The sequence below is a fragment of the Leucoraja erinacea genome, chromosome 17 (genome assembly GCF_028641065.1).
Source record: "Leucoraja erinacea ecotype New England chromosome 17, Leri_hhj_1, whole genome shotgun sequence".
NCBI classification, from domain to species: Eukaryota; Metazoa; Chordata; class Chondrichthyes; order Rajiformes; family Rajidae; genus Leucoraja; species Leucoraja erinaceus.
In genome coordinates this window covers 27,941,787-27,966,717 of record NC_073393.1, presented here as the reverse complement: position 1 = coordinate 27,966,717, position 24,931 = coordinate 27,941,787, and the positions used below count along the sequence as shown (strand labels likewise).

At 44.6% G+C, this 24,931-nt stretch overlaps 1 protein-coding gene across 1 annotated transcript; it reads left to right on the top strand.

Annotated features, from left to right (window-relative positions):
• LOC129705345 (CBY1-interacting BAR domain-containing protein 2-like) lies at positions 1-24,931 on the top strand. Its single transcript, XM_055648877.1, has 10 exons — positions 1-128; positions 6,628-6,862; positions 8,495-8,563; positions 10,236-10,337; positions 15,677-15,682; positions 17,314-17,328; positions 20,576-20,680; positions 21,793-21,906; positions 22,641-22,739; positions 23,699-24,931. Exons 1-10 carry the CDS (start codon positions 112-114, stop codon positions 23,825-23,827), a joined length of 891 nt encoding a protein of 296 aa, XP_055504852.1. The 5' UTR covers positions 1-111; the 3' UTR covers positions 23,828-24,931.

The window sequence follows — 24,931 nt, the reverse complement described above, 5'->3', positions numbered from 1 at the left end:
TGTTTACTGTCGCTATAGCAACCAGGAGCAGGAATACTCCAGCTAGGTTTGCCTTCCTGTCCAGGCACAGCTGCTGTGAAAACCAGAGAGGAAATTGCCATTTCTGCACAAATGAATTCGCTATCAAGGTAAGGGCCAGGGGCCGCTGAATCAATGCTTGAAGACTGTGCCGACTCTGATTTGTTCTATACCTTTTCATATCTCTAGTTTCTCTCTCCCCTGACACTCAATCTGAAGAAGGGTCTCGACCCGAAACGCCACCTATTCCTTTTCTCTAGAGATCCTGCCTGTTACCGCTGAGTTACTCCAGCATTCTGTGTCTATCTTCGGTGCAAACAGGCATCTGCAGTTCCTCTTTACTCTTAAAAATGCTGGCTTGGAATTGTGAAAGAGAAAAATGAGATGAAAGTTAAAATGTGCCTGTCTCAGCCATTGACAGAACAGCATAACCTCCACAGTCTCCATGCCGAACCTAAAGTGTGCGATTTAAGCAGAATTTACTTTAAAATCCTATGTCTCAGGACAAGTTGTGCGCAATGTCGATCATGATATAGTCTTGAGATGATGCTCAGGCACCACTGTGAGTTTTAGAGGCAGAGTCTCACAGCGTGGAAACAGGCCCTTTGGCCCAACTTGCCCACACCAGCCAACATGTCCCTTCTACACTAGTCCTAACTGCCTGCGTTTGGCCCATATCCCTCTAAACATGCCCTATCCATGTTACCTCTCTAACTGTTTCGTCAATTACCTCCTCCTGCAGCTTATTCTGTGCGCCCACCAACCTTTGTGTGATTGGGGTTAAAACTTAGTTTTAATCCACTACCTTCTCCCTTGACATTGCCAAACGGTTCAATGTTTCTGGATAATGGAATATTCATCATTCGCTCAGACAAGAGCTGCTCCAAAAGATCTTTAAGGAGCTTGACACCATCTGAGGTATTACAGAGTTAAATGCAAAACAGTTTATTGACTATCTGTAAATTATTGATATGCCTGGCGCGTAACTTGCTCGTGCTTTCCGTATCTTTTTTATTTTTGACAATTATTTAGTGGCATCACTTGGTGTTGGAGAGAGAAAGTGAATGACCAAAGAAAATAAATACTGTGCGAGCATGGATCTGAGCTATAGAAGCAAAGAGCTGCAGATGCTGGCTCAGACACAAAAGGACACAAAGTGGTGGAGTAACTCAGCAGGTCAGGCAGCATCTCTGGAGAACAAGGATAGGTCACATTTCGGGTCGAGGTTTGGAGGTTAATTGGCCCCTGTAATTTGCCCTTCGTGTGCAGGGAGTGGATGAAAAAATGGGACAACATAGAACTGGTGTGAGTGGGTGACCACTGGTCGATATGGGCTAGGTGGGCCAAAGGGACTGTTATCATGCTGTATCTCTATCGTTTAGTTTAAAATTGAACTAGAATGATAAGGAGCAAAGTATTTGTGATGGTACGTGTTGGTACACAATAGCAAAATTGCTCAAATGTTAAAACTAGATAGATGAACAGCAGCCATTAGTGTTGCTTGAACTATTAAATGCTTAATGGCAACTTTTTTTCTACAAAAAAGACACGGGAAGCAAGTTCATTTATTTATAAAACCTTAGTTTTCTTCACAAAATTCTGCAGGATTATTATTCACGCTAACACTATTTCTCCAACATAAAAAAATTCCCCGAATAATATTAATATTAGTGCAACATGCAAAATGTGCCAGGGTCTCGAGAAGAGACACCTATTCATGCAGAGAAACAAGACTTACCTTGAGACTGTGCTACTGTGGAGTCATCTGTGGAGGGAATGGATAGATGACATTTTGGATCTGAACCCTTCTTCAGACTGTTAGTGCTAATGTATTAGAACACAGTTGCGTTCTTCCAACACTTTATGGCCAAGTTAAAACTAGCAATTTTTTTTAATTTAGACTTGAAAGATACAAGGTGGCACCTAAATTGTGACAGTACTTGTGTATGGTTTCAGTGTCTACTATCTTACACATTTATACTTGGTATGATTGTACCAAATGCATAGTGGAATTGTTACTGCACTGTATGCAAAAAATAAATTCTACACACTTATGTACATGTGATCATTAGGTGCCATTGAACCATCTAATCAGTGAACCATGTTATATTTTGAGCAATGACTGGCTATTGACCTAAATGTCCATAGACCTGGTGGCTGTCTTCACTTGTTGTTCACCTGCCCACTATCCTGGACTGGATCCCTGATTGTCAAATTAATCACGTCACCAAATATAACCTAGAAAATCTTAAAATATTTGAAAACACAGCCAAACACTAAAAGCAGTGAAACATGTTAAACGTAAATTAACTAAGAAGTGTGTTTATTATTCTTGCTGGATTTTGGCATTGCTAACAAAGCCAGCATTTAGTGTCCATCCGTTATTGCTTTAGACTTTCGACATTGGAGATACACGGGGGAACGAGGCCTTTTGGACCACCAAGTCCGTGCTGATCAGTGATCACCCCGTACACTAGCACTATCGTATACACTAGGGACAATTTATAATTTTACAATAACCTATTAACCTACAAACCTGTATGTCTTTGGAGTGCGGGAGGAAACTGGAGCACCCAGAGAAAACTCAGGCGGTCATGGGGAGAACGTACAAACTCCGTACAGACAGCACCCGTAGTCAGGATCGAACCCGGGTCTCTGGCCCTGTAAGGCAGCAACTCTACCGCTGCACCACTGTGCCGCCCTTTGCTTCTCTTGAGAAAGCGTTGGTGAGCCACCTTCTTGAACTGCTGCAGTCCGATGAAGGTGCTTCCAAAATGCTATTGGGAAGAGAGTTCCAAGATATTGTCTCCAGTGACAATAAAGGACCAGCAATATATTTCTCGATCAGGATGGTGTAGAACGTGGAGGTAGTGGTATACCTGCTGGCTTTGTTCATCTTGGGGATAGAGGACCCTCACAGTTGTTCCTTTCCATTTCAATGAATAGGTTTGTTGTTCTTACACTACATTTATCATGGAGGTTTTAGCTGGCAGGTACCCCATTGTGAGTGATAGGTAATCTATAAAAATCCACACTCCTCTACAAGGCTTCCAGTGTTTGGGTTTAGCTTGTACATTGTACATATTTATTCAGTAAGTGGCATGGTGGCACAGCAGTAAGTTGCTACCTTACAGAGATCCAGGTTCGATCCTGACTACTGGTGCTGTTTATACGGAATTTGTAAGTTCGCCCTGTGATCGTGTGGGGTTTCTCTGGCTGCTCCAGTTTCTTCCCACACTCCAAAGAAATACTGGTTTGTAGGTTAATTGGTTTGGTAAAATTGTAAATTGTCCCCAGTGTGTAGGATAGTGCTAGTATACATGGATCGCTGGTCGGCACAGACTCGATGGGCCAAAGGGCCTGTTTCTGCGTTGTATCTAAACAGCGTCAATCAGGTATAAGTTATGGACTCAAACCTCTGCAATCATGGCGTTAATAGCAGCGGTTCTCAAAAATGCCTGACATTTGTGTGGAATATTCAAGTTATTTAAGAGATGCTAATTCAAGAATAAATACTGGCCAGGACATTAGAACCCACTGGTGTAGTAGCAAACAAGGTATGCTTGTTAACAAAAAGGCGCGTTTGACAGACGCGGAGCTGTGCAACAAAATAGCTTCAGGATATAGTCACAGATAATTTGGTATGTAATTCTGGCTCAAGCAATCATGTGAAAGGCTGAGTATTTAAATAGCAGTGGCGCGAGTTGCCTTACAGCGCCAGAAAAATCGATCCTGACTACGGGTTGTCTGTACGGACTCACCATATTCCCATTGAGTGTGGGTTTTAAGAGATGCGGTTTTTCCCCCCAATTCAAGAATACAGGTTTGTAGGTTGGCTTGGTATAAATGGTAAATGTAAAAATTGTCCCACATGTGTAGGGGGTAGTGTTAAAGTGTGGGGATCGCTGGCCGGTGCAGACGCGGTGGGCTGAAGGGCCTGTTTCTGCCCTGCATCTGCCAATCAGAAACCTTGGCTAACTGGGGAAGTGTGTTCCCTACTGAGAATCCGGAATGGAATGCGGCATTCAAAAAACGCAGCATACAAATGGCAAGGGGACATCCGGGGGATCAGGGAAGCGAAGAGGCTGCCGTGCAAAAACTCAATACAAATGACAAAAGACACACGTCGCTTGTGGCAGGGATTTCAGACCATCACTGACTACAAGCCCCCCCCGCTGCGGATATGCCAAAAGTCCTACCAGATGCAGATAAAAACAGCACCCAGACACGTGCACTACTGCCATCTCCCAGTGACAAGTCGCTGCTGTCCGCAGCCGGAGTTAAAAAGGCCTTGTCAATCCACGCAAAGCTGCAATTCTGCCGAGGCAGCCAGGCAGTAGCAATGAGGCCATGTGAAAGTGGTAACTGAGTATTGTGAAATTTAATGAAGTGTTTTGAGCCTAGTTAGCAGCACATCAAAAAAGTGACCTAGACCCACTGCAGTTCGCCTACAGAGCCAACCGATCCACAGAGGACGCAGTCTCAACAACACTGAACCTCGTATTGTCACATCTCGATCGGAAAAATACCTATGCCAGGATCCTCTACATAGACTTCAGCTCTGCTTTCAATACAATCATTCCACCAGCTGGTGGAGAGTTTCTATTGGGGGTTGATGCTGGCACTGCAACTGGGTCCTGAACTTTCTGTCGGCAACGGCAGCAGACAGTCAGGGTGGGCAGTGACATCAAAAACCATAGCCGTGAGCACGGCTCACCCCAAGGCTGTGTCCTAAGCCCCCTTCCATTGACACACGACTGTACTGCCAGACTCAATAACAACATCATCAACAAGTTCGCTGATGACACAACAGTGGTGGGTCTCCAATGGATCGGCTTCGGTGGAGCTGCTTGCCCCACAACACTCTTAACAAAGGGATGGTGGTTGTACATACACCTCTGCACATTGATGTGGAAAGGGTCAGCAGCATGAAGTTCCTAGGACTACATCTGTCTGATGACCTGACGTCCACGGCCAACACCATGCTATGGTCAAGAATGCAGCAACTTCACCCTCTCCGAAGACTACGTAAAGCAGGCCTCCCCACTACACACCTACGGACTTTTTATAGGGGGACTGTCGAGAGCACATTGTAGTGGCATCACTTCCTGGTCGGGAGCTGCAAGGCGTACGAACGGCACCAACTAGACAGGGTGAAGACGCCAGCAGGATTATTGGTGGGCTGAACTCCCCTTCCTGCTGGACATATACTGATGTATCAGCAGAGCCATCTCATCATCAAAGCGCATGACATTTTCTCCATCTGCCATCTGGGAAGAGGTACTAGCATTAGCTAAACCAGCAGGATGCTCCTCAGCTTCTTCCCTCAGGCTATAAGACTGCTAAATGGACTTTGCCCCCTGCCAAGTATCGCGCACAAACCCCCACACTGCAGCAGAGCCACTGTTGTGCCGCTGCCGGTCGGAACGCCTGTTGAATGTTTAGTAGAGTGTTAAATTTGTTTATGATACATGTATTTTTTTAATTTCTATTTATTTTTCATGCACACTGAATGGACACTGGTTGAGCAACGTTTTTTTGTTTCCTCTGGGTATGCGAATACTCAGGAAATGACAATAAAGATATACAATACATCTCTAAACTAAACTAGACTGATGGATTGTCCTCATCTGAAATTTACACCAGTGAAGGGAGATGGGGAGTATTGTAAAGTTAAAAACAAATCAATGCTTTTTTTTGGAGACACAAGTGACTATGGATGCTGGAGTCATGAACAAAAAACAAACTGCTGGAGGAACTCAGTAGGTCAGAGAGCATCTGTGGAGGGAAATGGACAAGTGAACTTTGGGTCAGAAAGAAGGATCCATTCCCTTCCACAGATGCTGCTTGACATACTGAAGAAACGTCTCGACCCGAAACGTCACCTATTCTTTTCCTCTAAAGATGCAGTCTGACCCGCTGTGTTAGTCCAGGTTCTTGTGTCTACTTCCCAAGTCGTCGGTCCATTTCCCTCCACAGATGCTGCCTGACCTGCTGAGTCATTTGTCCCCTTTCCCTCCACAGATGCTGCCTGACCTGCTGAGTACCTCCAATAGTTTGTATTTTGCTCAATGTCTTTTTGGCCTGGCTCAAGCACTGAAATGACCAGATCTGGCCCAACGTTATTCTCCTTACAATGTTTGAGTTTAGCTGGTTTTCTATCATGCATAGTTGATTCAGGAGTCAAATCAAGAGTGTTTTATTGTAATTTGTCCCAAAACAGAACAATGATATTCTTACTTGCAGCAGCACAACAGATACGTAAACATAATAATCTGTAAAACCCATAATAAATAACTAAAACAAGTTCAGTATATATATATTTAAAAACATAGACAAACGAAGAGACAATAATTGTGCAAAGTCAAAAATATTGTTCCTGAGTCTATGTAGTTTGGAGCCTATTTGGAGGCTGTAGTGTTTAATAGCTTGATAGTTGTGGGGAAGAAATTGTTCCTGAACCTGGACGTAACCCTTTTCAGGTCCTGTACCTTCTCCCGATGGCAGGAGTGAAATGATAGTTCATGATTCATTCCTTTGCTTAGATATCTCACAGTGACATCTGAAATAGCTGCTCTCCTCATTTAATTAAATGTTTGTTTTACAAAGGGATGCTCAAGTCAAGATCATGGAGGGTACAGTGGCCAATGCAGAGAAGTATCTCGGCCAGTTCTGCATGCTATTGTCTTCTTACACCCGCAAGACGGCCAGACTGAGAGACAAGGTCGACCTTCTGATAAGACACATCATGGACTTTGCAAACACCGAGAACCCAGAGATGCGAAGTTGCCTTAAGGACTTTGGAGAGGAGTTGTCCAAAGTTCAGGACTATCGACAGGCGCAGGTAAAAGACTTAATGCAGGAACTGTGTTTAAGGGGATAGTCAACAGCTACCAATTTGCAGTCCTGACCTCCCATCTACCTCATTGGAGACCTTGGAACTATCTTTAATCAGCTGACTTCAATATTATATTTTGCACTAAATGTTGTATCCATTTATCCTTCCGCTGTGGAAGGTTTGTGTAATCATGTATAGTCTTTACTTTGAATGGATAGCACACAAGTAAAAGCTTTTTACAGTACATCAGTACACGTGACAATAATAACCTCAAAATAAACTAAAAAATAAACTAAAAATAATAATTGGCAAGGCAAAGAACTTTGTTTATGTTTATCATGTTTTGGATGAGGGTTTGAAATGCCATAGCCTACGAGACTATGGATTAAGAGAGATTCTAGACTGGACAGCTCTTCATCAGCCAGTGTGGAATCAATGGCTGGATGGTTCCCCCTGTGTCATAAGATCCAGAAATACACAATATACGACAAATATGAAGATTAGGTATAAGGTCCATGAAGAATTCTACCTACGATGGAGAACTAATTGCACATTTAGGACCTTCTGTGCATGTGGGTTCAGTCAATGGCTGCACACTCTTGTGGCAAAATAAAATGCTGGAAAGTCCCAACATCTGACATGCCGCTTCTTCCCATTGAAATGACAAAAGATGAAACCCTTCCTTTGTAATTAGAGAGCTGGTGTATGTTATGGTGGACAATGAAGTGCACAGAACCACAACTGATACATTGGTCAAGAAGTTGAGCACCGCAGTCACCTGGTCCAGCCCTGCTGCAGTAGCGGGGCTAAAGGTTGTCCCACAGATTGTTACACCTTTCTGTGATACGTACCTTGGAAATATTGTTCATCAGACAACTCCTCGTACAATCTCATGCCTCTGAAGATCCTTTCTGCATAGCGTTTTCACAGGTGGGAAATGCTGAACCTTCTGCCCTGCTGGCACTGCCAGCCATATTGCCCCTGAGGTACCCAGGGCTTGAGGAACTCAGCATCCAAGTCCAAGAAAATAAAATCTAGAAAAAAATCCTAGACTTAGTCCTAGTCGAAGAAATATAAACATCCCATCAACTATAGCACACTCGTGTTATTTGCAAGCATAGAGCCCTAGGCTCATAGGTTATAGGAGCAGAATTAGCCCATTTGTCCCATCAGGTCTACGCTTCCATTCAATCATGGTTGATCTATCTTTCCCTCTCAACCCCGTTCTCCTGACTGCTCCCCAAAATCCCTAACTAACCCCTTACTAATAAAGAATCTGTCAATTTCTGCCTTAAACATTGACTTGGCCTCCACAGCAGCCTGCGGCAATGAATTCCACAGATTCACCACCGTCTGACTAAAGAAATTCCTCCTCATCTCCTTTCTAAAGGTACATCATTTTATTCTAAGGCAAAGGCCTTTGGTCCTAGGCATTTCTAAGGCTGCCCATCAAGAGGTCCACACATCATCATCACCTCCCTTTAAACTCTTAGAATTGCAAGAATCTAGCGTGTAATAGTTCTCATTCCATTCATTTTAGATTTTTAGATTTATCAATTAGGTTGTTTGCAGCAGTTTCTTTGCCAGACTTGCCACTTTTATAATTCCTTCTTTGTCTTTTGTTCCGAATAATTTTAGGTGGAAAGATTGGATGTCAAGGTTATTGGACCACTAAAGGCTTATGGACCTCTGACAAAATCCAAACGGGTATCATGTTTCTTCACTTATGTTATTGTAGCATTATCTAAGTAGATGTTGAGTTACAGAAAATGCTTCAATTCCGGTACAAAAAAGCTGCTTTTAAGGAATGAATTGTATTTATATATCACCATTAATGTAGAGGAATACCTAGAGATACTTCCCATAACTTTGAAGTGGATGTTTTTGAAGGGGAGGCTGGACAGGCATACATTGGGCTGAATGGTCTGTTTTTGAGTCATTGATCAGCGAGAGGTTTATGTCAAGGGGGAAAGAGATGTTAAAGCTGGAAAGAGTACAGACAAGATTTATGTTGCCAGGACTTGAGGCCTTGAGCTATAGGGAGTAGTTGGGCAGGCTACAGCTTTATTCCTTAGAGAGCAGGAGAATGAGGGGTAATCTTATAGAGATGTATGTAAGATCACTTCTTCTTGCGTACGGCGTGCCCAGCCTGATTTGATTTGATTTGATTTAATTTATTGTCATTGTCTTCAATGAAGAGACAACACAATTATTTTTCCCATAGTCATACAAAATATTAAAAAATTAAAAAACACAAAACACAGAACACAGTAGTCCACAACACAAACATCCCCACAGCGGCGCCAAAGATCCCCACTGTAGGGAAGGAACCAAAGTCCAGACAACCTCCTCGCCGATGTTCCCCAATGTTCACCCGTGGTCGGGGCCTAAAGTTGTAGATCAAGTGGCATGAAAAACGACATCTATTTGTTTGTGCATGTCAGGTTGATTGCATTAGTCGAAACAGGGTGGACCACGTGAAGGTTGCAATCTCTCACCCCCGTAAGATTGTGAGAGGAATGGACAGGGTAAATGCATATAATATTTTACTCAGAGTAGGGTAATCAAGAACCAAGGGGACATAGGTTTAAAGTGAGAGGGGAAATATTTAATAGGAACCCGAGAGGCACCAATTTCACACATGTGGGTATATGCAAGGAGCTGCCAGAGTATGTCGTTGAGGCAGGTACTATAACTACATTTAAATGGTATTTGGACAGGTATATGGATAGGAAAGGTTTGGAGGGATACGGGCCAAATGCTGGTAAGTGGGACTTGTGTCGCTGGGACATCTTGGTCAGGATGGGCAAGTTGGGCCGATGGACCCGTATCCATGCTGCATAACTATGATTCTAAATGGAGAAACCAAAGGCAAGGAGTCAGAAAGAATTGCAGATGCTGGAATGTAGAACACAAAGCACTGGAGAAACTCAGCAGATCAGGCAGCATCTCTGAAGGACGTGGATCGGAGACGTTATGGGTCGGGACCCTTCTTCAGCCTGATCCGCTTAGTTTCTCCAGCACTTTGTGTGCTAACCAAAGGCAAGAATTGCATTAGTGAAGGTTGGAGTGGGAATTCCAGTTGAAGAAAGCACACCTCAGAAGCTCCAACATCGATAGTCAATTCAACAGAGCAGAAGATGGATGCAGAGAAATGAAGCATGTCTTCACAGCACGCTGGCCAGATCAAATATTTCATCAAGGGTTGGGCTTCCAACAGATAGGGCTCTGACAACCCAAAAGCTTTATACCAAAGAATAAGTGCCCCTGTTGCAAAATGAAAGATAAATTAACTAATTATAATACTAGATGGAAAGAGTTTATACATTTTAAGTGTTGAAAAACAAAAAAAAAATCTTTTCTTTTTCATCTAAATCAGACAGATATTAAAAAATTTAACAGCGTCAGAAAACGTGAAATGAGGGAGCTGGAAGTTCTGCAAAAGGTGAAACAAAGAAATCCATCGGACAGGCAAGGAATTGTATCCTTTTGAGGGTTGACAAAGTGTAACGATAAATGTCAAATACTTGTCAAAAGCAAGGTTGAACGCCAAGAACTAGAGGGCAGAGCTTCACGTTCAGAGGGGGGATGTTTAAAGGAGATGTGCGGGGGTAAGTTTGTTACGGGCAGAAGGCAGGAGAATGGGGTTAGGAGAGAGATATAGATCAGCCATGATTGAATGGCAGAGTAGACTTGATGGGCCGAAAGGCCTAAATCTACTCCTATTCCTTATGACTTTGCATGCAGAAGCGGGTAGATTAAGTTGGCATCATGTTCGGCACAGATATCGTGGGCCGAAGGTCCCGTTCCTGTCTTGTACAGATCTATGTATAGAAACATAGAAACATAGAAATTAGGTGCAGGAGTAGGCCATTCGGCCCTTCGAGCCTGCACCGCCATTCAATATGATCATGGCTGATCATCCAACTCAGTATCCCATCCCTGCCTTCTCTCCATACCCCCTGATCCCCTTAACCAAAGGGCCACATCTAACTCCCTCTTAAATATAGCCAATGAACTGGCTCAACTACCCTCTGTGGTAGAGAGTTCCAGAGATTCACCACTCTCTGTGTGAAAAAAGTTCTTCTCATCTCGGTTTTAAAGGATTTCCCCCTTATCCTTAAGCTGTGACCCCTTGTCCTGGACTTCCCCAACATCGGGAACAATCTTCCTGCATCTAGCCTGTCAACCCCTTAAGAATTTTGTAAGTTTCTATAAGATCCCCTCTCAATCTTCTAAATTCTAGAGAGTATAAACCAGTATAACCTTCATTCATTCACCTTCTGAAACAACAGCAGAATTCTTGCTCCACTTTACTACACTCTGGGGCGATCGATGGCCTAAATGATCTCAGGTAGCATCATCTGTTCCAAGTTCCACAGTAGCCTTCCAGCAATGTACCACTGAAAACCATATCTTTCCTCATTCTCATCTCTCCTCCCTCTGCCATCTTATTGACTCAAATTTGGCAAGTGTGGTGATCATCTGATTAATGGTTTCTTGATTTATTTAATGTATTTTTCCATTTGTGTCGACAAGATTGAGGTCATCAGTTAAAAAAAAAAGATTATGGTGGCGCAGAGGTAGAGTTGCTGCCTTACAGAGTCAGATACCCAGGTTACTAAATTTGTACACGCTCTCCGTGACCGTGTGGGTTTTCTCCAGGTGCTCCTGTTTCCTCCCACACTCTAAAAACATACAGGCTTGTAGTATAATTGGCTTCGGTAAAAGTGTAAATTGTCCCTGCTGCGTAGGATCGCTGGTGGGCACGGACTCAGTGGGCCGAAGGGCCTGTTTCCGTGCTGTACCACTAAACTAAACAAAAAATTATTGAAAAAAGGATTCAAAACCATCTGTCAAATGACATCTCCACACAAATTTAGAACAACATATTAGTGCAAGTGGTCTCAAATAACCAATCCATTCCTTCTCTCCAGAGATGCTGGCCGACCCGCTGAATTACTCCAGCATTTTGTGTCTATGCTCAATTTTAACATCCTTACATGGTCTCATCCCTTCCCTGTAGCTGGAATCTCCTACAACCGGGCAATATTCCAAGAATCCATACTCCTGCAATTCCAGAGCACCCTTGAATTAAATCATCAGAAGCCCTCCAGCAGCTGTTCTCCTTTTCCCTGGAATTCCTCCATGAAACCGCTGTTTATTCCTTGTCCTTAACACTCCCCTTAAATCCCTCCTCCGTGCCATGTATCTTTTGTCATCTGCCATAACATCTCAGTGTAAATGTTATATTGCTAGCATTCTAGTGAAGTGTTTTGGGACATTTTCCAACATTATAAAGTTATTTTGTTGATACAACTCTTTTGCTGTGTCCACTGATTTTATGTTGGACCATAAAACAGTTAAATGTCGTTTATGGTAGGTCATAAGGTCAGTATTAGGCCATTCTGCCCATAAACAATCTTCTCCGCCATTCTATCATGGCTGATCTATCTCTCCCTCCTAACCCCATTCTCCTGCCTTCTCCCGTAACCCCATAATTTTGTTTAGTTTAGTTTAATACAGTGCAGATACAGGCCCTTCAGCCCACCGAGTCCGTGCCAACCAGCAATCCCTGCACACTAACACTATCCTACACACTAGGGACAATTTAAAAATTTTACCAAACCAATTAGCCTACAAACCTGACGTCTTTGGCGTGTGGGAGGCAACCAGAGCTCCAGGAAAAAACCCACGCAGGTCACGGAGAGAAGGTACAAAATCCATCATACAGTACCTGTAGTCAGGATCGAACCTGGGTTGCATGGCGCTGTAAGGCAGCAACTCTACCACTGCTCCACCATGCCGCCCCTTATTCCATCTTTATTAATAAATCTGCAATAGAGATATTACTATAAATGCATAGAAATAATAGAGACTGATAACATTTGCTGGAGCACATTTGCAAATATATTGCACCAATCTGTTAGATTCACAGTGAGCACATTTGCCGTGACTCTAACAATATAATGAGCAATTTAGCGTGCAAAATTAAGCATCATTTGTCAAATTATGAGCCATTGCGAGCATAACAGAAACAGATGGTGCTTCTGGGAGAGGAGCCCATTTCTAGTTGAGTAGGTGATAGTAAGTTTTTTTCTCAATTATTTATTTTGTCTGTGCCCTCACTTTACTGACCATTTCAAAGTTAAACTCATTGTCAGTGGGACGGAAGTAACATTTAGGCCAGGCCAATGAAGTCACCAGGCCAATGAAGTCACCATATGAAAACAGCAGTTAACCTGTGCAAAGTCCAGAGAAGGTTCACGAGAGTTTAGCCAGGACTCAGGGGGATGTGGAAGGGGGGGGGGGGGGGGGGGGGGGGGGCTATAGGAAGTGGATGGGCAAGCTGGGACTATATTCCTTTGAGTGCAGAAGGATGAGGGATGGTCTTATAGAGGTGTATTAGACAATAAGAGGAATTGATAGTGTGAATGCACGAGGTTTTTTACTCAGGGTAGGGGAATCAAGAACTAGAAGACATAGGTTTAAAGTGAGAGGGGGACATTTGAATAGGAACCTGAGGGACCTTTTTCACTGACTCGGGAGGTGGGTATGTGGAACGAGTTGTCAGTTGAGGTAGTTGAGCATTTAAAAGAAACTTGGAAGACACATGGATAGGAAAAGTTTATAGCGATATGGGCTAAAGGCGGGAAAATGGGACTAGCTTAGATGGTGCAACTTGGTTGGCATGGACCAGTTGGGCCAAAGGGCCTGTTTCCATGCTGTATGACTCTGGTTTTATAACTCATTGGTTTTTTTTTAAATCTACATCTTCCCAATGACTTCATTTTGTTCACTGCTTTTATTTCAATATGTTTTAACCAAATAAATCTATGATGGGATTATAATATGCTCAAGATTCCTCTAGGCCTCAGGAATACTAAATCAATAACATAAGTGGTCCTCTACCATATCCATACAAGGTTGCAAGACCTTTCAATACCCTGCATGAAACATTGTTTAAGACTCCTTTCCAAAAATTGGCACGGTTCACTGAGAATTCCAGCGGGAGACATTTCCAACCATGGGGCAGGTCTGAAACCTTCACAAGGATTAGAATTTCAGATTATTACAAACATACCTCATCAACGTCTAATAAAAGTCACATGGAAACTTTACCAATAAAGGGAGCATGTTCCAGTCCAGGAACTAATAAAAAGCTATAGCTGATAATGTTTAATACCCGAGCCAAGTACACAACCAGTCTCCCGGTACTTGCTGATATATCAGCATAGATTTCTCCTCTCAAGTCCCCAGAGTGAGGCTTGAATTCATATTTTTTTGATTCTGAGATGGGAGTGTTACTGATCGAGACTCCAGCTGAAAACACTTGACATCACGTGACAACCAGATAATATTTTCCCAGTGAGTTTTAGTTTAGTTTAGTTTAGTTTAGTTTAGAGATACAACCCGGAAACAGGCCCTTCAGTCCTCAAGTGATCCCCGTACACTAGCACTATCCTACACACTAGGGACAATTTACAATTTTTACCAAAGTCAATTACAAACCAATAGGTCTATGGCATGTGGAAAGAAACCGGATCACCCGGGGAAAGCCCACGCGATCATGGGGAGAACGTACAAACTCCGCACAGAGAGCATCCATAGTTAGGATCAAACCCGGGACTCTAGAGCTGTAAGGCAGCAACTTTAATGCTCTGCCAACCGAGTTATTGAACCAAATGCAACAAAATTATTTCCCACTCTGTACTGAGTCAAGCAATGTCAACCAAGGTTAAACTGGTATTGCTATAGACTCATAGCCATACGCCATACATCACTTTAGCAGGCCCTATACATCACAGTAGCAGGCCCTATGGCCCATCTTGTTCATACTGACCAAGCAGGCTTGCTGGGCTAGCCCCATTTGCTGGTATTTAGTCCATATCATATCATCCTAAACCCTTTCTGTCAATATATCTGTCCAAATAATTTATGAAATTCAGAATTATTTCCATTTCTATAGCTTCCTCTGGTAGGTTATTCCATTTGCAGTGAATAAGTTGCCCCTGAGGTCACTCTCAACCTCTCCCCTCTTACCTTCAATTCATGCCCCTTTAGAGTTAGAATCCTCTCCACTGGGAAAAGATGGTGAACTCTGCAGAACTCATTGCTACAGATGTGGAGGCCAAGTGATTGGGTATTTTTACAGTGGAGATCGACAGGTTCTTCATTAGTACGGGTGTCAAAGGTTACATAGAAACATAGAAATTAGGCGCAGGAGTAGGCCATTCGGCCCTTCGAGCCTGCACCGCCATTCAATATGATCATGGCTGATCATCCAAATCAGTATCCTGTACCTGCCTTCTCTCCATACCCTCTGATCCCCTTAGCCACAAGGGCCACATCTAACTCCCTCTTAAATATAGCCAATGAACTGGCCTCGACTACCCTCTGTGGCAGAGAGTTCCAGAGATTCACCACTCTCTGTGTGAAAAAAGTTCTTCTCATCTCGGTTTTAAAGGATTTCCACCTTATCCTTAAGCTGTGACCCCTTGTCCTGGAAAACAGGGAGAAAGCAGGAGAATGTGATTGAGAGGGAAAGATAGATCAGCCATGATTGATTGGCGGAGTATATTTAATGGGCCGAAAGGCCTACTTCTGCTCCTATGACCATCCCATGCACTAGGGAGTTCCCAAGCACTAGATGCCTTAGTTCATGTTGGTGGTAGGGATGGTGGATTTGGGAGGAAATGTACAAGGGAATCAAACATTCCACATTTTGTGTATACATCAGTGTTTTTGAAAGTTAAAATATAAATGAAATTCAGCATTGCTCTATAATATTCAGTTTTCTTCCTTAATCAATGTTCCTAGTCATTGGTATGTGTGCATCTTTCAAATCCATATCTCAAAAGTAAGGCTTCTGAAACAGCATGGAAACAGATGTCCTTTAATGATTCACTGATCCTGCTATTGATGTAATTTGTCATATTGGAGTTTGGAACTGATTGCATTACTGGATGCAAGTGTAAACAAGCAACTCAATATCGATCGGAAGTCATTGGGGAGAAATTAACCTTTAATTACTGGATGGAAATGGTGGGAGATGAATCTCTTCACCAGTTGATATTGCACCAAATATTGTCCCTTTTAGCACAAGAGACCAAAGGCTAATTTTCCTCCTTCTCTATCTTAACTTCACTGAATAACTAACCAACACAGTTGCTGCCCAAACTAGTGTTGATCTGAGCAACTGATAAAAGTCCTAGGTTGTTGACGCCTGATGAGCCCTAAATTAACTGACTTAATGTCTATGGATGTTATGATTATTGCATTGGTCTCAAAATGGTTAAAGACAGCTACAAATCCCATTGATAATCATACCCTGGTCACAGGAAAAGGACATTGTCCTGGCCTGAAACATCACCTATCCACGGTCTCCAGAGATGTAGAAATTAAGAACTGCAGATGTTGGTTTACTCTAAACGACATAAAGTGCTGGAGTAACTGAGCGGGTCAGTCAGCATCTCTGGAGAATGCTGGATAGGTGATGTTTCGGATCGGGACCCATCTTCAGACCCCTGTCTGATCGGTGAAACCTCACCTTTCCATGCTCTCCAGAGAAGCTGCTTGTCCCGTTGAGTTCTAACGCACTATCTGGAGATGCTTGTTTCAACATTGTGCAGCCACACCCTTGCATAAGGAATCATTATTTTTACTATTATTATTTACTGCTGTCTGAAGAGGGGTCCCAACATGAAATATTGCCTTCCCTTCACTCCACAGATGCTGCATGGCCTGCTCAGATTCTCCAACACTTTGTGTTCTGCTCATTATTTTTAATGGGCTGAGAGGTCAGCCAGGATTTATCCAGGGCAAGATGATTCTCAGGCCTACCAATTTTGACTATTCAGCCCCACATCCAAGGAACGATCACTGAGAGAGTGTCGCAATAGCGTTGTATTGATCCTGGTCCATGTAATCAGTGGAAGCCAGTGATGATTAAGGGCACATTGGGAGATTTTTCCACTATGTATAGTGAGCAATGCACTACCATGAAGCTGTCTCAGAAATACTACTGGAGCATTGTCAATATCTGACACAATGTGCTGGAGTAACTCAGCGGAGTCAGGCAGCATCTCTGGAGAATGCTGGGTGCAGTAGGTGACCTCGTGGGTCGGGACTTGGTGGAGGTCTGAGGAAGGGCCCCAACTCAAAACTTCATCTATCCATGCTGCTTGACCCATTGGGTTACTCCAGCACTTTGTGTCTTTTTTTTGTTGTAATCCAGCATCTGCAGTTCCTTGTGCCTCCATTGTCAATGTCTCATTGGATTATCACGTAGCAACCAGCTCTGCCCCTTCCTTTCAAGCAGAATCATCCCATTCTCCAGCACATGTTATCTCCCGTAATGCTAAGTATTAGTTGATTTCTGAAAATGTTTTCCTGGAGTGTTCCTTTGAAAAATGACAAGGTAAATAACACATCGATTTTCTGATTAATTGCTGTAGTCTGCCTTGGTGGAGGTAAGTGATTGACTCTCTTCAGCAAGTGTGTGGTGTGATCTACACTCACCCTGGCTTATCCCTCATTGCTCGGGGTGGGAAGGAAGAGGTTATGGGAGGTAAAGGGCCTGTCCCACGAGCATGCGACTCCATGCGGCAAGCACGACCTAAAGGGCCGGTCCCACCAGCATGCGCCTGCATGCAGCAAACGCGGCCAAACCAGAAGCGGGGACCGCATGGAGGTCGAGTGAGTGACAAGAAGTTCGAGCGAAGTCCGCGGGAGGTTCGCGCGTGACGTATGGCGTTGAGGCGGCTGCGGGCCGGCAGGCCGTTGCCGCGCGGAATTTTTGAACACGGTCAGCTTTTCGGAGCCGCGCGCGATGTAGGGACCAGCTGCGCACAACTCCATACGGCTCCGGCGATCGAAGTGGGACCGGCCCCGCGAGGCCGTACGGCTCAAGCGACCACGTCAGGTCACGCTTGCCGCATGGAGTCGCATGCTTGTGGGACAGGCATTTAAGTCGTGCACTGAGAGGAAGTGTGCCTTTCTTGCAGGATATAGAAGCACAAATTTCCCTTTCTCCTGTGTCCCTCCCATAGAAGATCTTGGAGGGGGTAGTTTCTTTCAAGTCCAACCACGCTAGTCCATCCAGAATGCTTCTTGAAAACTCACTGAGAAAAGTTCAAGGTTAAACAAAACACACAGAGTACTGGAGTAACTCAGCTCATCAGGCAGCATCCCTGGAGTACATGGAGCAGTGGCATTTCAGGTCAGGACCCTTCTTCAGTCCATGGTTAATGATTTCCCCTCCACTCCTTCACAGTTAAATCCAGGGTAATCATTCAAACGAGGGAAAAGATGGGTGCAGACTCAAAATGTCACCTGTCCATGTTCTCCTAGGATGCTGCTTGACCTGTTGAGTTACTCCAGCACTTTGTGTCCTTTTGTGTAAATCAGCATCTGCAACAGTACTTAAGAGGGAACTGCAGATGCTGGAGAATCGAAGGAGCTGGTCCTTACCCTCAATAACTTCGAGTTCGACTCCTCCCACTTCCTCCAAATACAAGGCGTAGCTATGGGCACACGCATGGGCCCCAGCTATGCCTGCCTATTTGTAGGTTACGTCGAGCAATCCTTGTTCAATACATACCAGGGCCCCATCCCCAACCTCTACCTCCGCTACATCGACGACTGCTTCGGTGCCACCTCCTGCACCCGCACACAACTGACTGACTTCATCCACTTCACCACTAATTTCCACCCGGCACTGAAATACACCTGGACCATCTCCGACACTTCCCTACCATTCCTTGACCTCACTATCTCCATTGCAGGTGATAGACTTCTAACCGACATACACTATAAACCCACTGACTCCCATGGCTATCTGGACTACACTTCTTCCCACCCTGCTTCCTGTAAGGACTCCATCCCCTACTCCCAATTCCTCCGTCTACGCCGCATCTGCTCCACGGATGAGGCGTTCCACACCAGGACATCTGAAATGTCCTCACTATTCAGGGAACGGGGGTTCCCCTCCTCCACCATAAATGAGGCTCGCACCAGGGTCCCTTCCATACCCCGCAACACTGCTCTCTCTCCCCATCCCCGCACTCGCAACAAGGGCCGAGTCCCCCTAGTCCTCACCTTTCACCCCACCAGCCATCACATACAAAAAATAATCCTCCGTCAGTTTCGCCACCTCCAACGTGACCCCACTACTAGCCACATCTTCCCATCTCCCCCCATATCTGCCTTCCGCAAAGACCGCTCCCTCCATAACTCCCTTGTCAATTCTTCCCTTCCCTCTCGGTCCACCCCCTCCCCGGGCACTTTCCCTTGCGGCCGCAGGAGATGCAACACTTGTCCCTTTACCTCCCCCCTCAACTCCGTTCAGGGACCCAAGCAATCGTTCCAGGTGCGACAGAGGTTTACCTGCATCTCTTCCAACCTCATCTATTGCGCCCGCTGCTCTAGATGTCAGCAGATCTATATTGGTGAGACCAAGCGGAGGTTGGGCGATCGTTTCGCCGAACACCTCCGCTCGGTCCGCAATAACCTAGCTGACCTCCCGGTGGCTCAGCACTTCAACTCCCCCTCCCACTCCGCCTCCGACCTCTCTGTCCTGGGTCTCCTCCATGGCCACAGCGAGCAGCACCGGAAATTGGAGGAACAGCACCTCATATTCCGTTTGGGGAGTCTGCACCCCGGGGGCATGAACATCGACTTCTCCCAATTCTGTTAGTCCTTGCTGTCTCCTCCCCTTCCTCAGCTCCCCTGCTGTCTCCTCCCACCCTCCAGCCTTCCGGCTACTCCTCCTTTTCCCTTTCTTGTCCCCACCCACCCCCACCCCTGATCAGTCTGAAGAAGGGTTTCGGCCCGAAACGTTGCCTATTTCCTTCGCTCCATAGATGCTGCTGCACCCGCTGAGTTTCTCCAGCTTTTCTGTGTAATCTGCAACAGTACCTTGTTTCTACCTTTTGATTCATCCAGAGATGTTGCCTGACCTGCTGAGTTGCTCCAGCTTTTACTGGATGTTTTACTCATCATTCCAGCATCTGCAGTTCCTTGTGTTTCCCTACACACTCGGGGCAATTTACAGAAATCAATTAACCCACAATCCCGCACATCTTCAGGAGGTAGGGGGAAACCGGGGCACCCGGAGGAAACCCACGTGGTCACAATCTCCACATAGTATGCAAACCTAACACAAGCGGCACCTGAGGTCGGGATCGAGCCCGGGTCTCCGGCGCTGTGAGGCAGCAACTCTACCGGCTGTGCCACCGTGCCGCCATGCCACATCAAGCCAAGTCGATAGTCATTGACGCTGTGACACGTTCAAATCAGGGCCTCAGTATTTTAGAATCAGGTTTCTATAGTTTATTGTCCAGTCACTCCCCCATTCATGAACATGAGAGATATATACTCTTTATCTACCACACCTCCTCTGGCCAGAATGTCTATTTCATGCTGTGATTCACTGGAAATAGTTTCAAAATCTAAATTGAACAATCTACCCTGACAGAGAATAGAGAGTAGGATATTGTATCCTGGACTGCAAGACATGCATGTGTGTTTTGATCCTGTTAAGAAATATAAAGGCTGCGTTGTTTAAATGCAGAGGGATGTGCGTTTCATTTTGCATGCCACCCTTTTCTTGCGGCCGGAATTGCTGTCTACGTTTTAGACAATGGTGAATCTGTGGGTCATTTAATGCCTCCATCTTAACGAGTCTGACTGAACAAGACGATTGATTTTCCACCCTAGGCTGAGGCCAATGTGCAGAAGGCTTCGGTCGATGTTAATCACACTACGCATCAGCTGGAGGAGATCATTTTCAAGTTTCAGAAGGAGAAACTGAAGGACCTCAAGGTACAAGCTCTTCATTGATATGCTAGTTTCCAGCCTTTCATGAGGGCTTTTCTTTGCCTCACTAATCCCAGGCTCAAAGGTCTTTGTGGGCACCTCATCTGACCAATACTGGTCACGGTGCTTCAGAACACAATCATTAGGTATTAGCAGCACCACTTTCCTAAATGACTTTAATAAATAAACACTTTATTGACTCATTTCACCCTACTACTTTACTCACTTCCGTACACTCATCTCCCAGCCTTGCCCCTCATTTCCCTTTTATCCCATCTCTCTCCTCTCACCCTGCCCTATTCCACCTAATCCCTCCCTCCAGCTTCATATTTCACTCATCTTTTCTCCTTATCTGAGACTCTTTTGTCTCCTTTTCACCCCGAGCCTTTGTCATTAACTCCACCCATCCGCCAATGAACCTCACCCCTCCCAGGCATTGTCCCCATCTCTCTTTTCCAGCTCTCTCCCTCTCCTACTCTTTACCAATCTGAAGAAGGATTCCGACCCGAAACATAATCTGTCCATTTCCTCCACAGAATGATGCTCCTCCAGCACTTTGTGTTTTGACCCTAAAAGCCCGGTCCCACGGTACGAGTTCATTACAAGAGTTCTCCCGCGTTTGCCCTGATTCGAACTCGGAGATTTACGGTAATGGCCACTCGTCGGTACTCGGGGCTCTCGTGGACATTTTTCATCATGTTGAAAAATCTTCACGAGTCTTCCCGTGCTTACCTGCCGTTAGCGAGTCTTCCCGAGTACCTGCCGTTAACGCTAAGAGACGTCCCCAAGCTCTGACGTACGCACTACGTTCATTCTCCGTGCTTACCACGAGTTTGATTTTTTTTTTTACCTCATGAGAGCTCTTGGAATGAACTCGTACTGTGGGACAGGGCTTTTAATCTCTTTCTCTCTTTTCTAGTCTCTGTCCTCTCCTTTCTTTGCGAGCCGTGCTCAGGTTTCTCTGGAACGAGAATTGCATTTCTCAATTCTTCATCAAAACAGGGGTCCTGAGAATGCTCTAAGCAGAGATAAGGGATTCAACCAAGCCTACAGCTTGATCACCACATCAAATATCTATTGCCAGCACGCAAATTAATTTATTTTTATTTTTCTCGTAGGATATCTTCTTAAACTTTGTGACAATTGAGATGACATTCCACGCCAAAGCTCTCGAGGTGTACACAAATGCCTTCCAATGTTTGCATGACTTTGACGAAGGGAAAGATCTGGAGGTACAAATGGGACTAACCTGATTTCACTTCCTGTACATAGTGTGCAACCGATCTAGGCTAGGATATGTTGTATTCAAAATAAAACGATAAACGAAAGCACAAACCATGTTTGAGCAGACAGCTGTGGAGGCCAGGTCAATGGATATTTTTAAGGCGGAGATTGACACATCCTTGATTAGTGCGGGTGTCTGGGTTATGGGGAGAAGGCAGGAGAATGGAGTTGAGAGGGAAAGATAGATCAGCCATGATTGAATGGTGGAGTAGACTTGATGGGCCGAATGGCATAATTCTGCTCCAAGAACACATGAACTTATGGCATCCCATCTACCTCATCGGAGACCTTTGAACTAGCTTTAATTGGACTTTATTGGACTTTATCTTAAACTATATGTTCTTCCCTTTATCCTGTATTTGTACACTGTGGACAATTTGATTGTAATCATGTATAGACTTTTTGCTAACTGGATAGCATGCAACCAAATAGTTATCACTGTACCTGTCCACGCGACAATAATAACTACTCTAAATACATTGCAACAAACTCTGGGTTACACCAGAATGAACAACATGATTCCCCCCCTCCCCAACCCCCCCCCCCCCTCAACCCCACACAACCCCCCCCAACCCCCCCCCCCCCCCCCCCCCCCCCCCCGCCCCCCCCCCCCCCTTCCCATCTTTTCATGTAAGATTCCAATTTTTCTTACCTTTTGATTGTTGGATTTTCTTTTCTACAGGCATTTAAGTCAAAGATCTGCATTACTGACCTGGAGAATAATGCACGTCCAGCACAGACTCACGGCCCCTTGGGCACCCAGCACTCCATGCGCCGTCAGGTAATGCACAATACGCAAACCACCATTGCAGTGGACAAAGGGATAGTACAAGCTAGGCCAGCCATTTATATATCAAAAGACTGGAGAATTGGAGAGGCAGGTAAATGTTACTTGGACACACTCTGAGTCCATCGTGTGTGATAAACTCAGAGCAGTGTAACTTCCGCAGTGAGGAATGTAGGGAATCCGCTGTGGTGGATGTTTATGTTGACTTTTATGTAGTTGTGTGACTTGTTACTTTTTTTTCCGTATGGCTGTAGTGTAATTTGCATATCACTGTACGTGACAATAAAATACCTTCGAAACCTTTGAACTCCGTGGGTCAATGAGGCAGGAAATTGCCAACACACACTATGACTACAGACGGGGGCAAATGAGACTAACTTAGATGGGGCATCTTGGTCAGCATGCACAAGTTGGGCCGAAGGGCCTTTTTCTGTGCCGAATGGCTCATTGAGGCATTGGCACAGCAGTAGAGTTGCTGCCTTACAGCACCAAAGACCCACTCTCTGCAAGGCGTTTGTACGTTCTCCCTGTGGCCCGCGTGGGTTTTCTTGCCAGTTCCTGTTAAATCTTTCCACCCTCACATTAAACCCATGTCCTCTAGTTCTTGATTTTCTTTCTCCTGGTAAAATTCTGTGCGTTTACTTTATCGATTCCCTCATGATCTTATACACCTCCATAAGATTACCCTTTAGCTTCATGCACTCCAAGGAATAAAGTCCTATCACAAATAGACCCTATGGCTCAACCTCTCCCTATAGCTCAGGTCCTCGAATCCTTACACCGACCTTGTAAATCTTCTCTACACCCTTTCAAGCTTAACGCCATCTTTCCTATAACAGCATGGCCAATAGTGATCACAATACTCTAAATACTCTTTATTTCTACAATTGATTTGCAACCTTGTGCTCCAGATACTCTGGACACCCTCAAGCAATCTTTATCTTTGATTTCAGGGACAGGTTACAGAGGATGAGCAGGATGAGGAGGAAGATGAAGAGGAGGAGGAGGAGGAGGAGGAAGTTGAAGAGTTGCAGGAAGTCAGTGATGAAGATTACAATCAATACTCGAAGATTAAAAAATGATATATTTGATCACTGACAGTTCCTCCCCTTCCTGTGAATGCCCTGGATAAAACAACAGTGTTTACTTTCTCATTTGGAAACACTTTGCTTTGTATTACTCTCTCTCCATCAAACTCCAATATTTCAGGGTCAGCTAGGAACCTACCAAGGAATTTGCATTCATATTTTGCTTTGGGATGCTGTTTTTTAAATTATTGTTTCTGCGAGTGAGATGAGTGAGTTGACAGCAAACCAAACCATTTGCGATGTGTGATTTGATACGTAACCAAACCATTTCATAAAGTGAAAATCTAAAAAAAACTGCAGATGATGTAAATCTGAAATAAAAACAGAACCAGTTGGAAACACTCAGCGACCTAAGATAAAGTCCCGTCAAATCTGATTAAAGATAGTCTGAGGGTCTTCAATGAGGTGGTTAGCAGCTCAGGACTGCTCTCTTGTTGCTGGTAGAATGGTTCAGTTGCCTGATGATAGCTGGGAAGAAACTGTCCCTGAATCTGGAGGTGTGCGTTTTCACACTTCTGTATCTCTTGCCTGATGGGAGAGGGGAGAAGAGTAAGTGACCAGAGTGAGGCTCGTTCTTCATTATGCTAGTGACCTTGTCAAGGCAGCATGAAGTAAATGGGCCCCCACAGCCATCTGCACTTAATTTTCAGTTCAGGAAATTTCAGAGAATCAACAACGTCTTGCTTGTATGTCATGGTTCCAGTAGCGAAAACCCTACCCCACACACTTTTTTATTCCTGTTGCTGATTATTTATTCATCTATTTACAGACCGACCTTTTGTTATCCTTCAAATGCATTTACCACCCTCTGTCACCCATTCAGTTGTTTAATCTCTCCATCACCAACCAATTGAAGACAATCCCTGTTATTCCCTCCTCCCCTCCGTTCCCAGCTCTGATGGAAGGTCATTAACCTGAAACATTATCGCGGCTCCTCTCACTCAGATGCTGCCTGGTCCGTTGAACATTTCCAATATTATTTATTTTATTTCAGGTAAGCAGCATCTGCAGTTGTTTGCTTTCTATTGAAAAAGATGGAACTGAACAGATCCCTCAGGCAGTTGTCTTGTGTTTAATAAAAGTGTTGTTTGGTTCAAA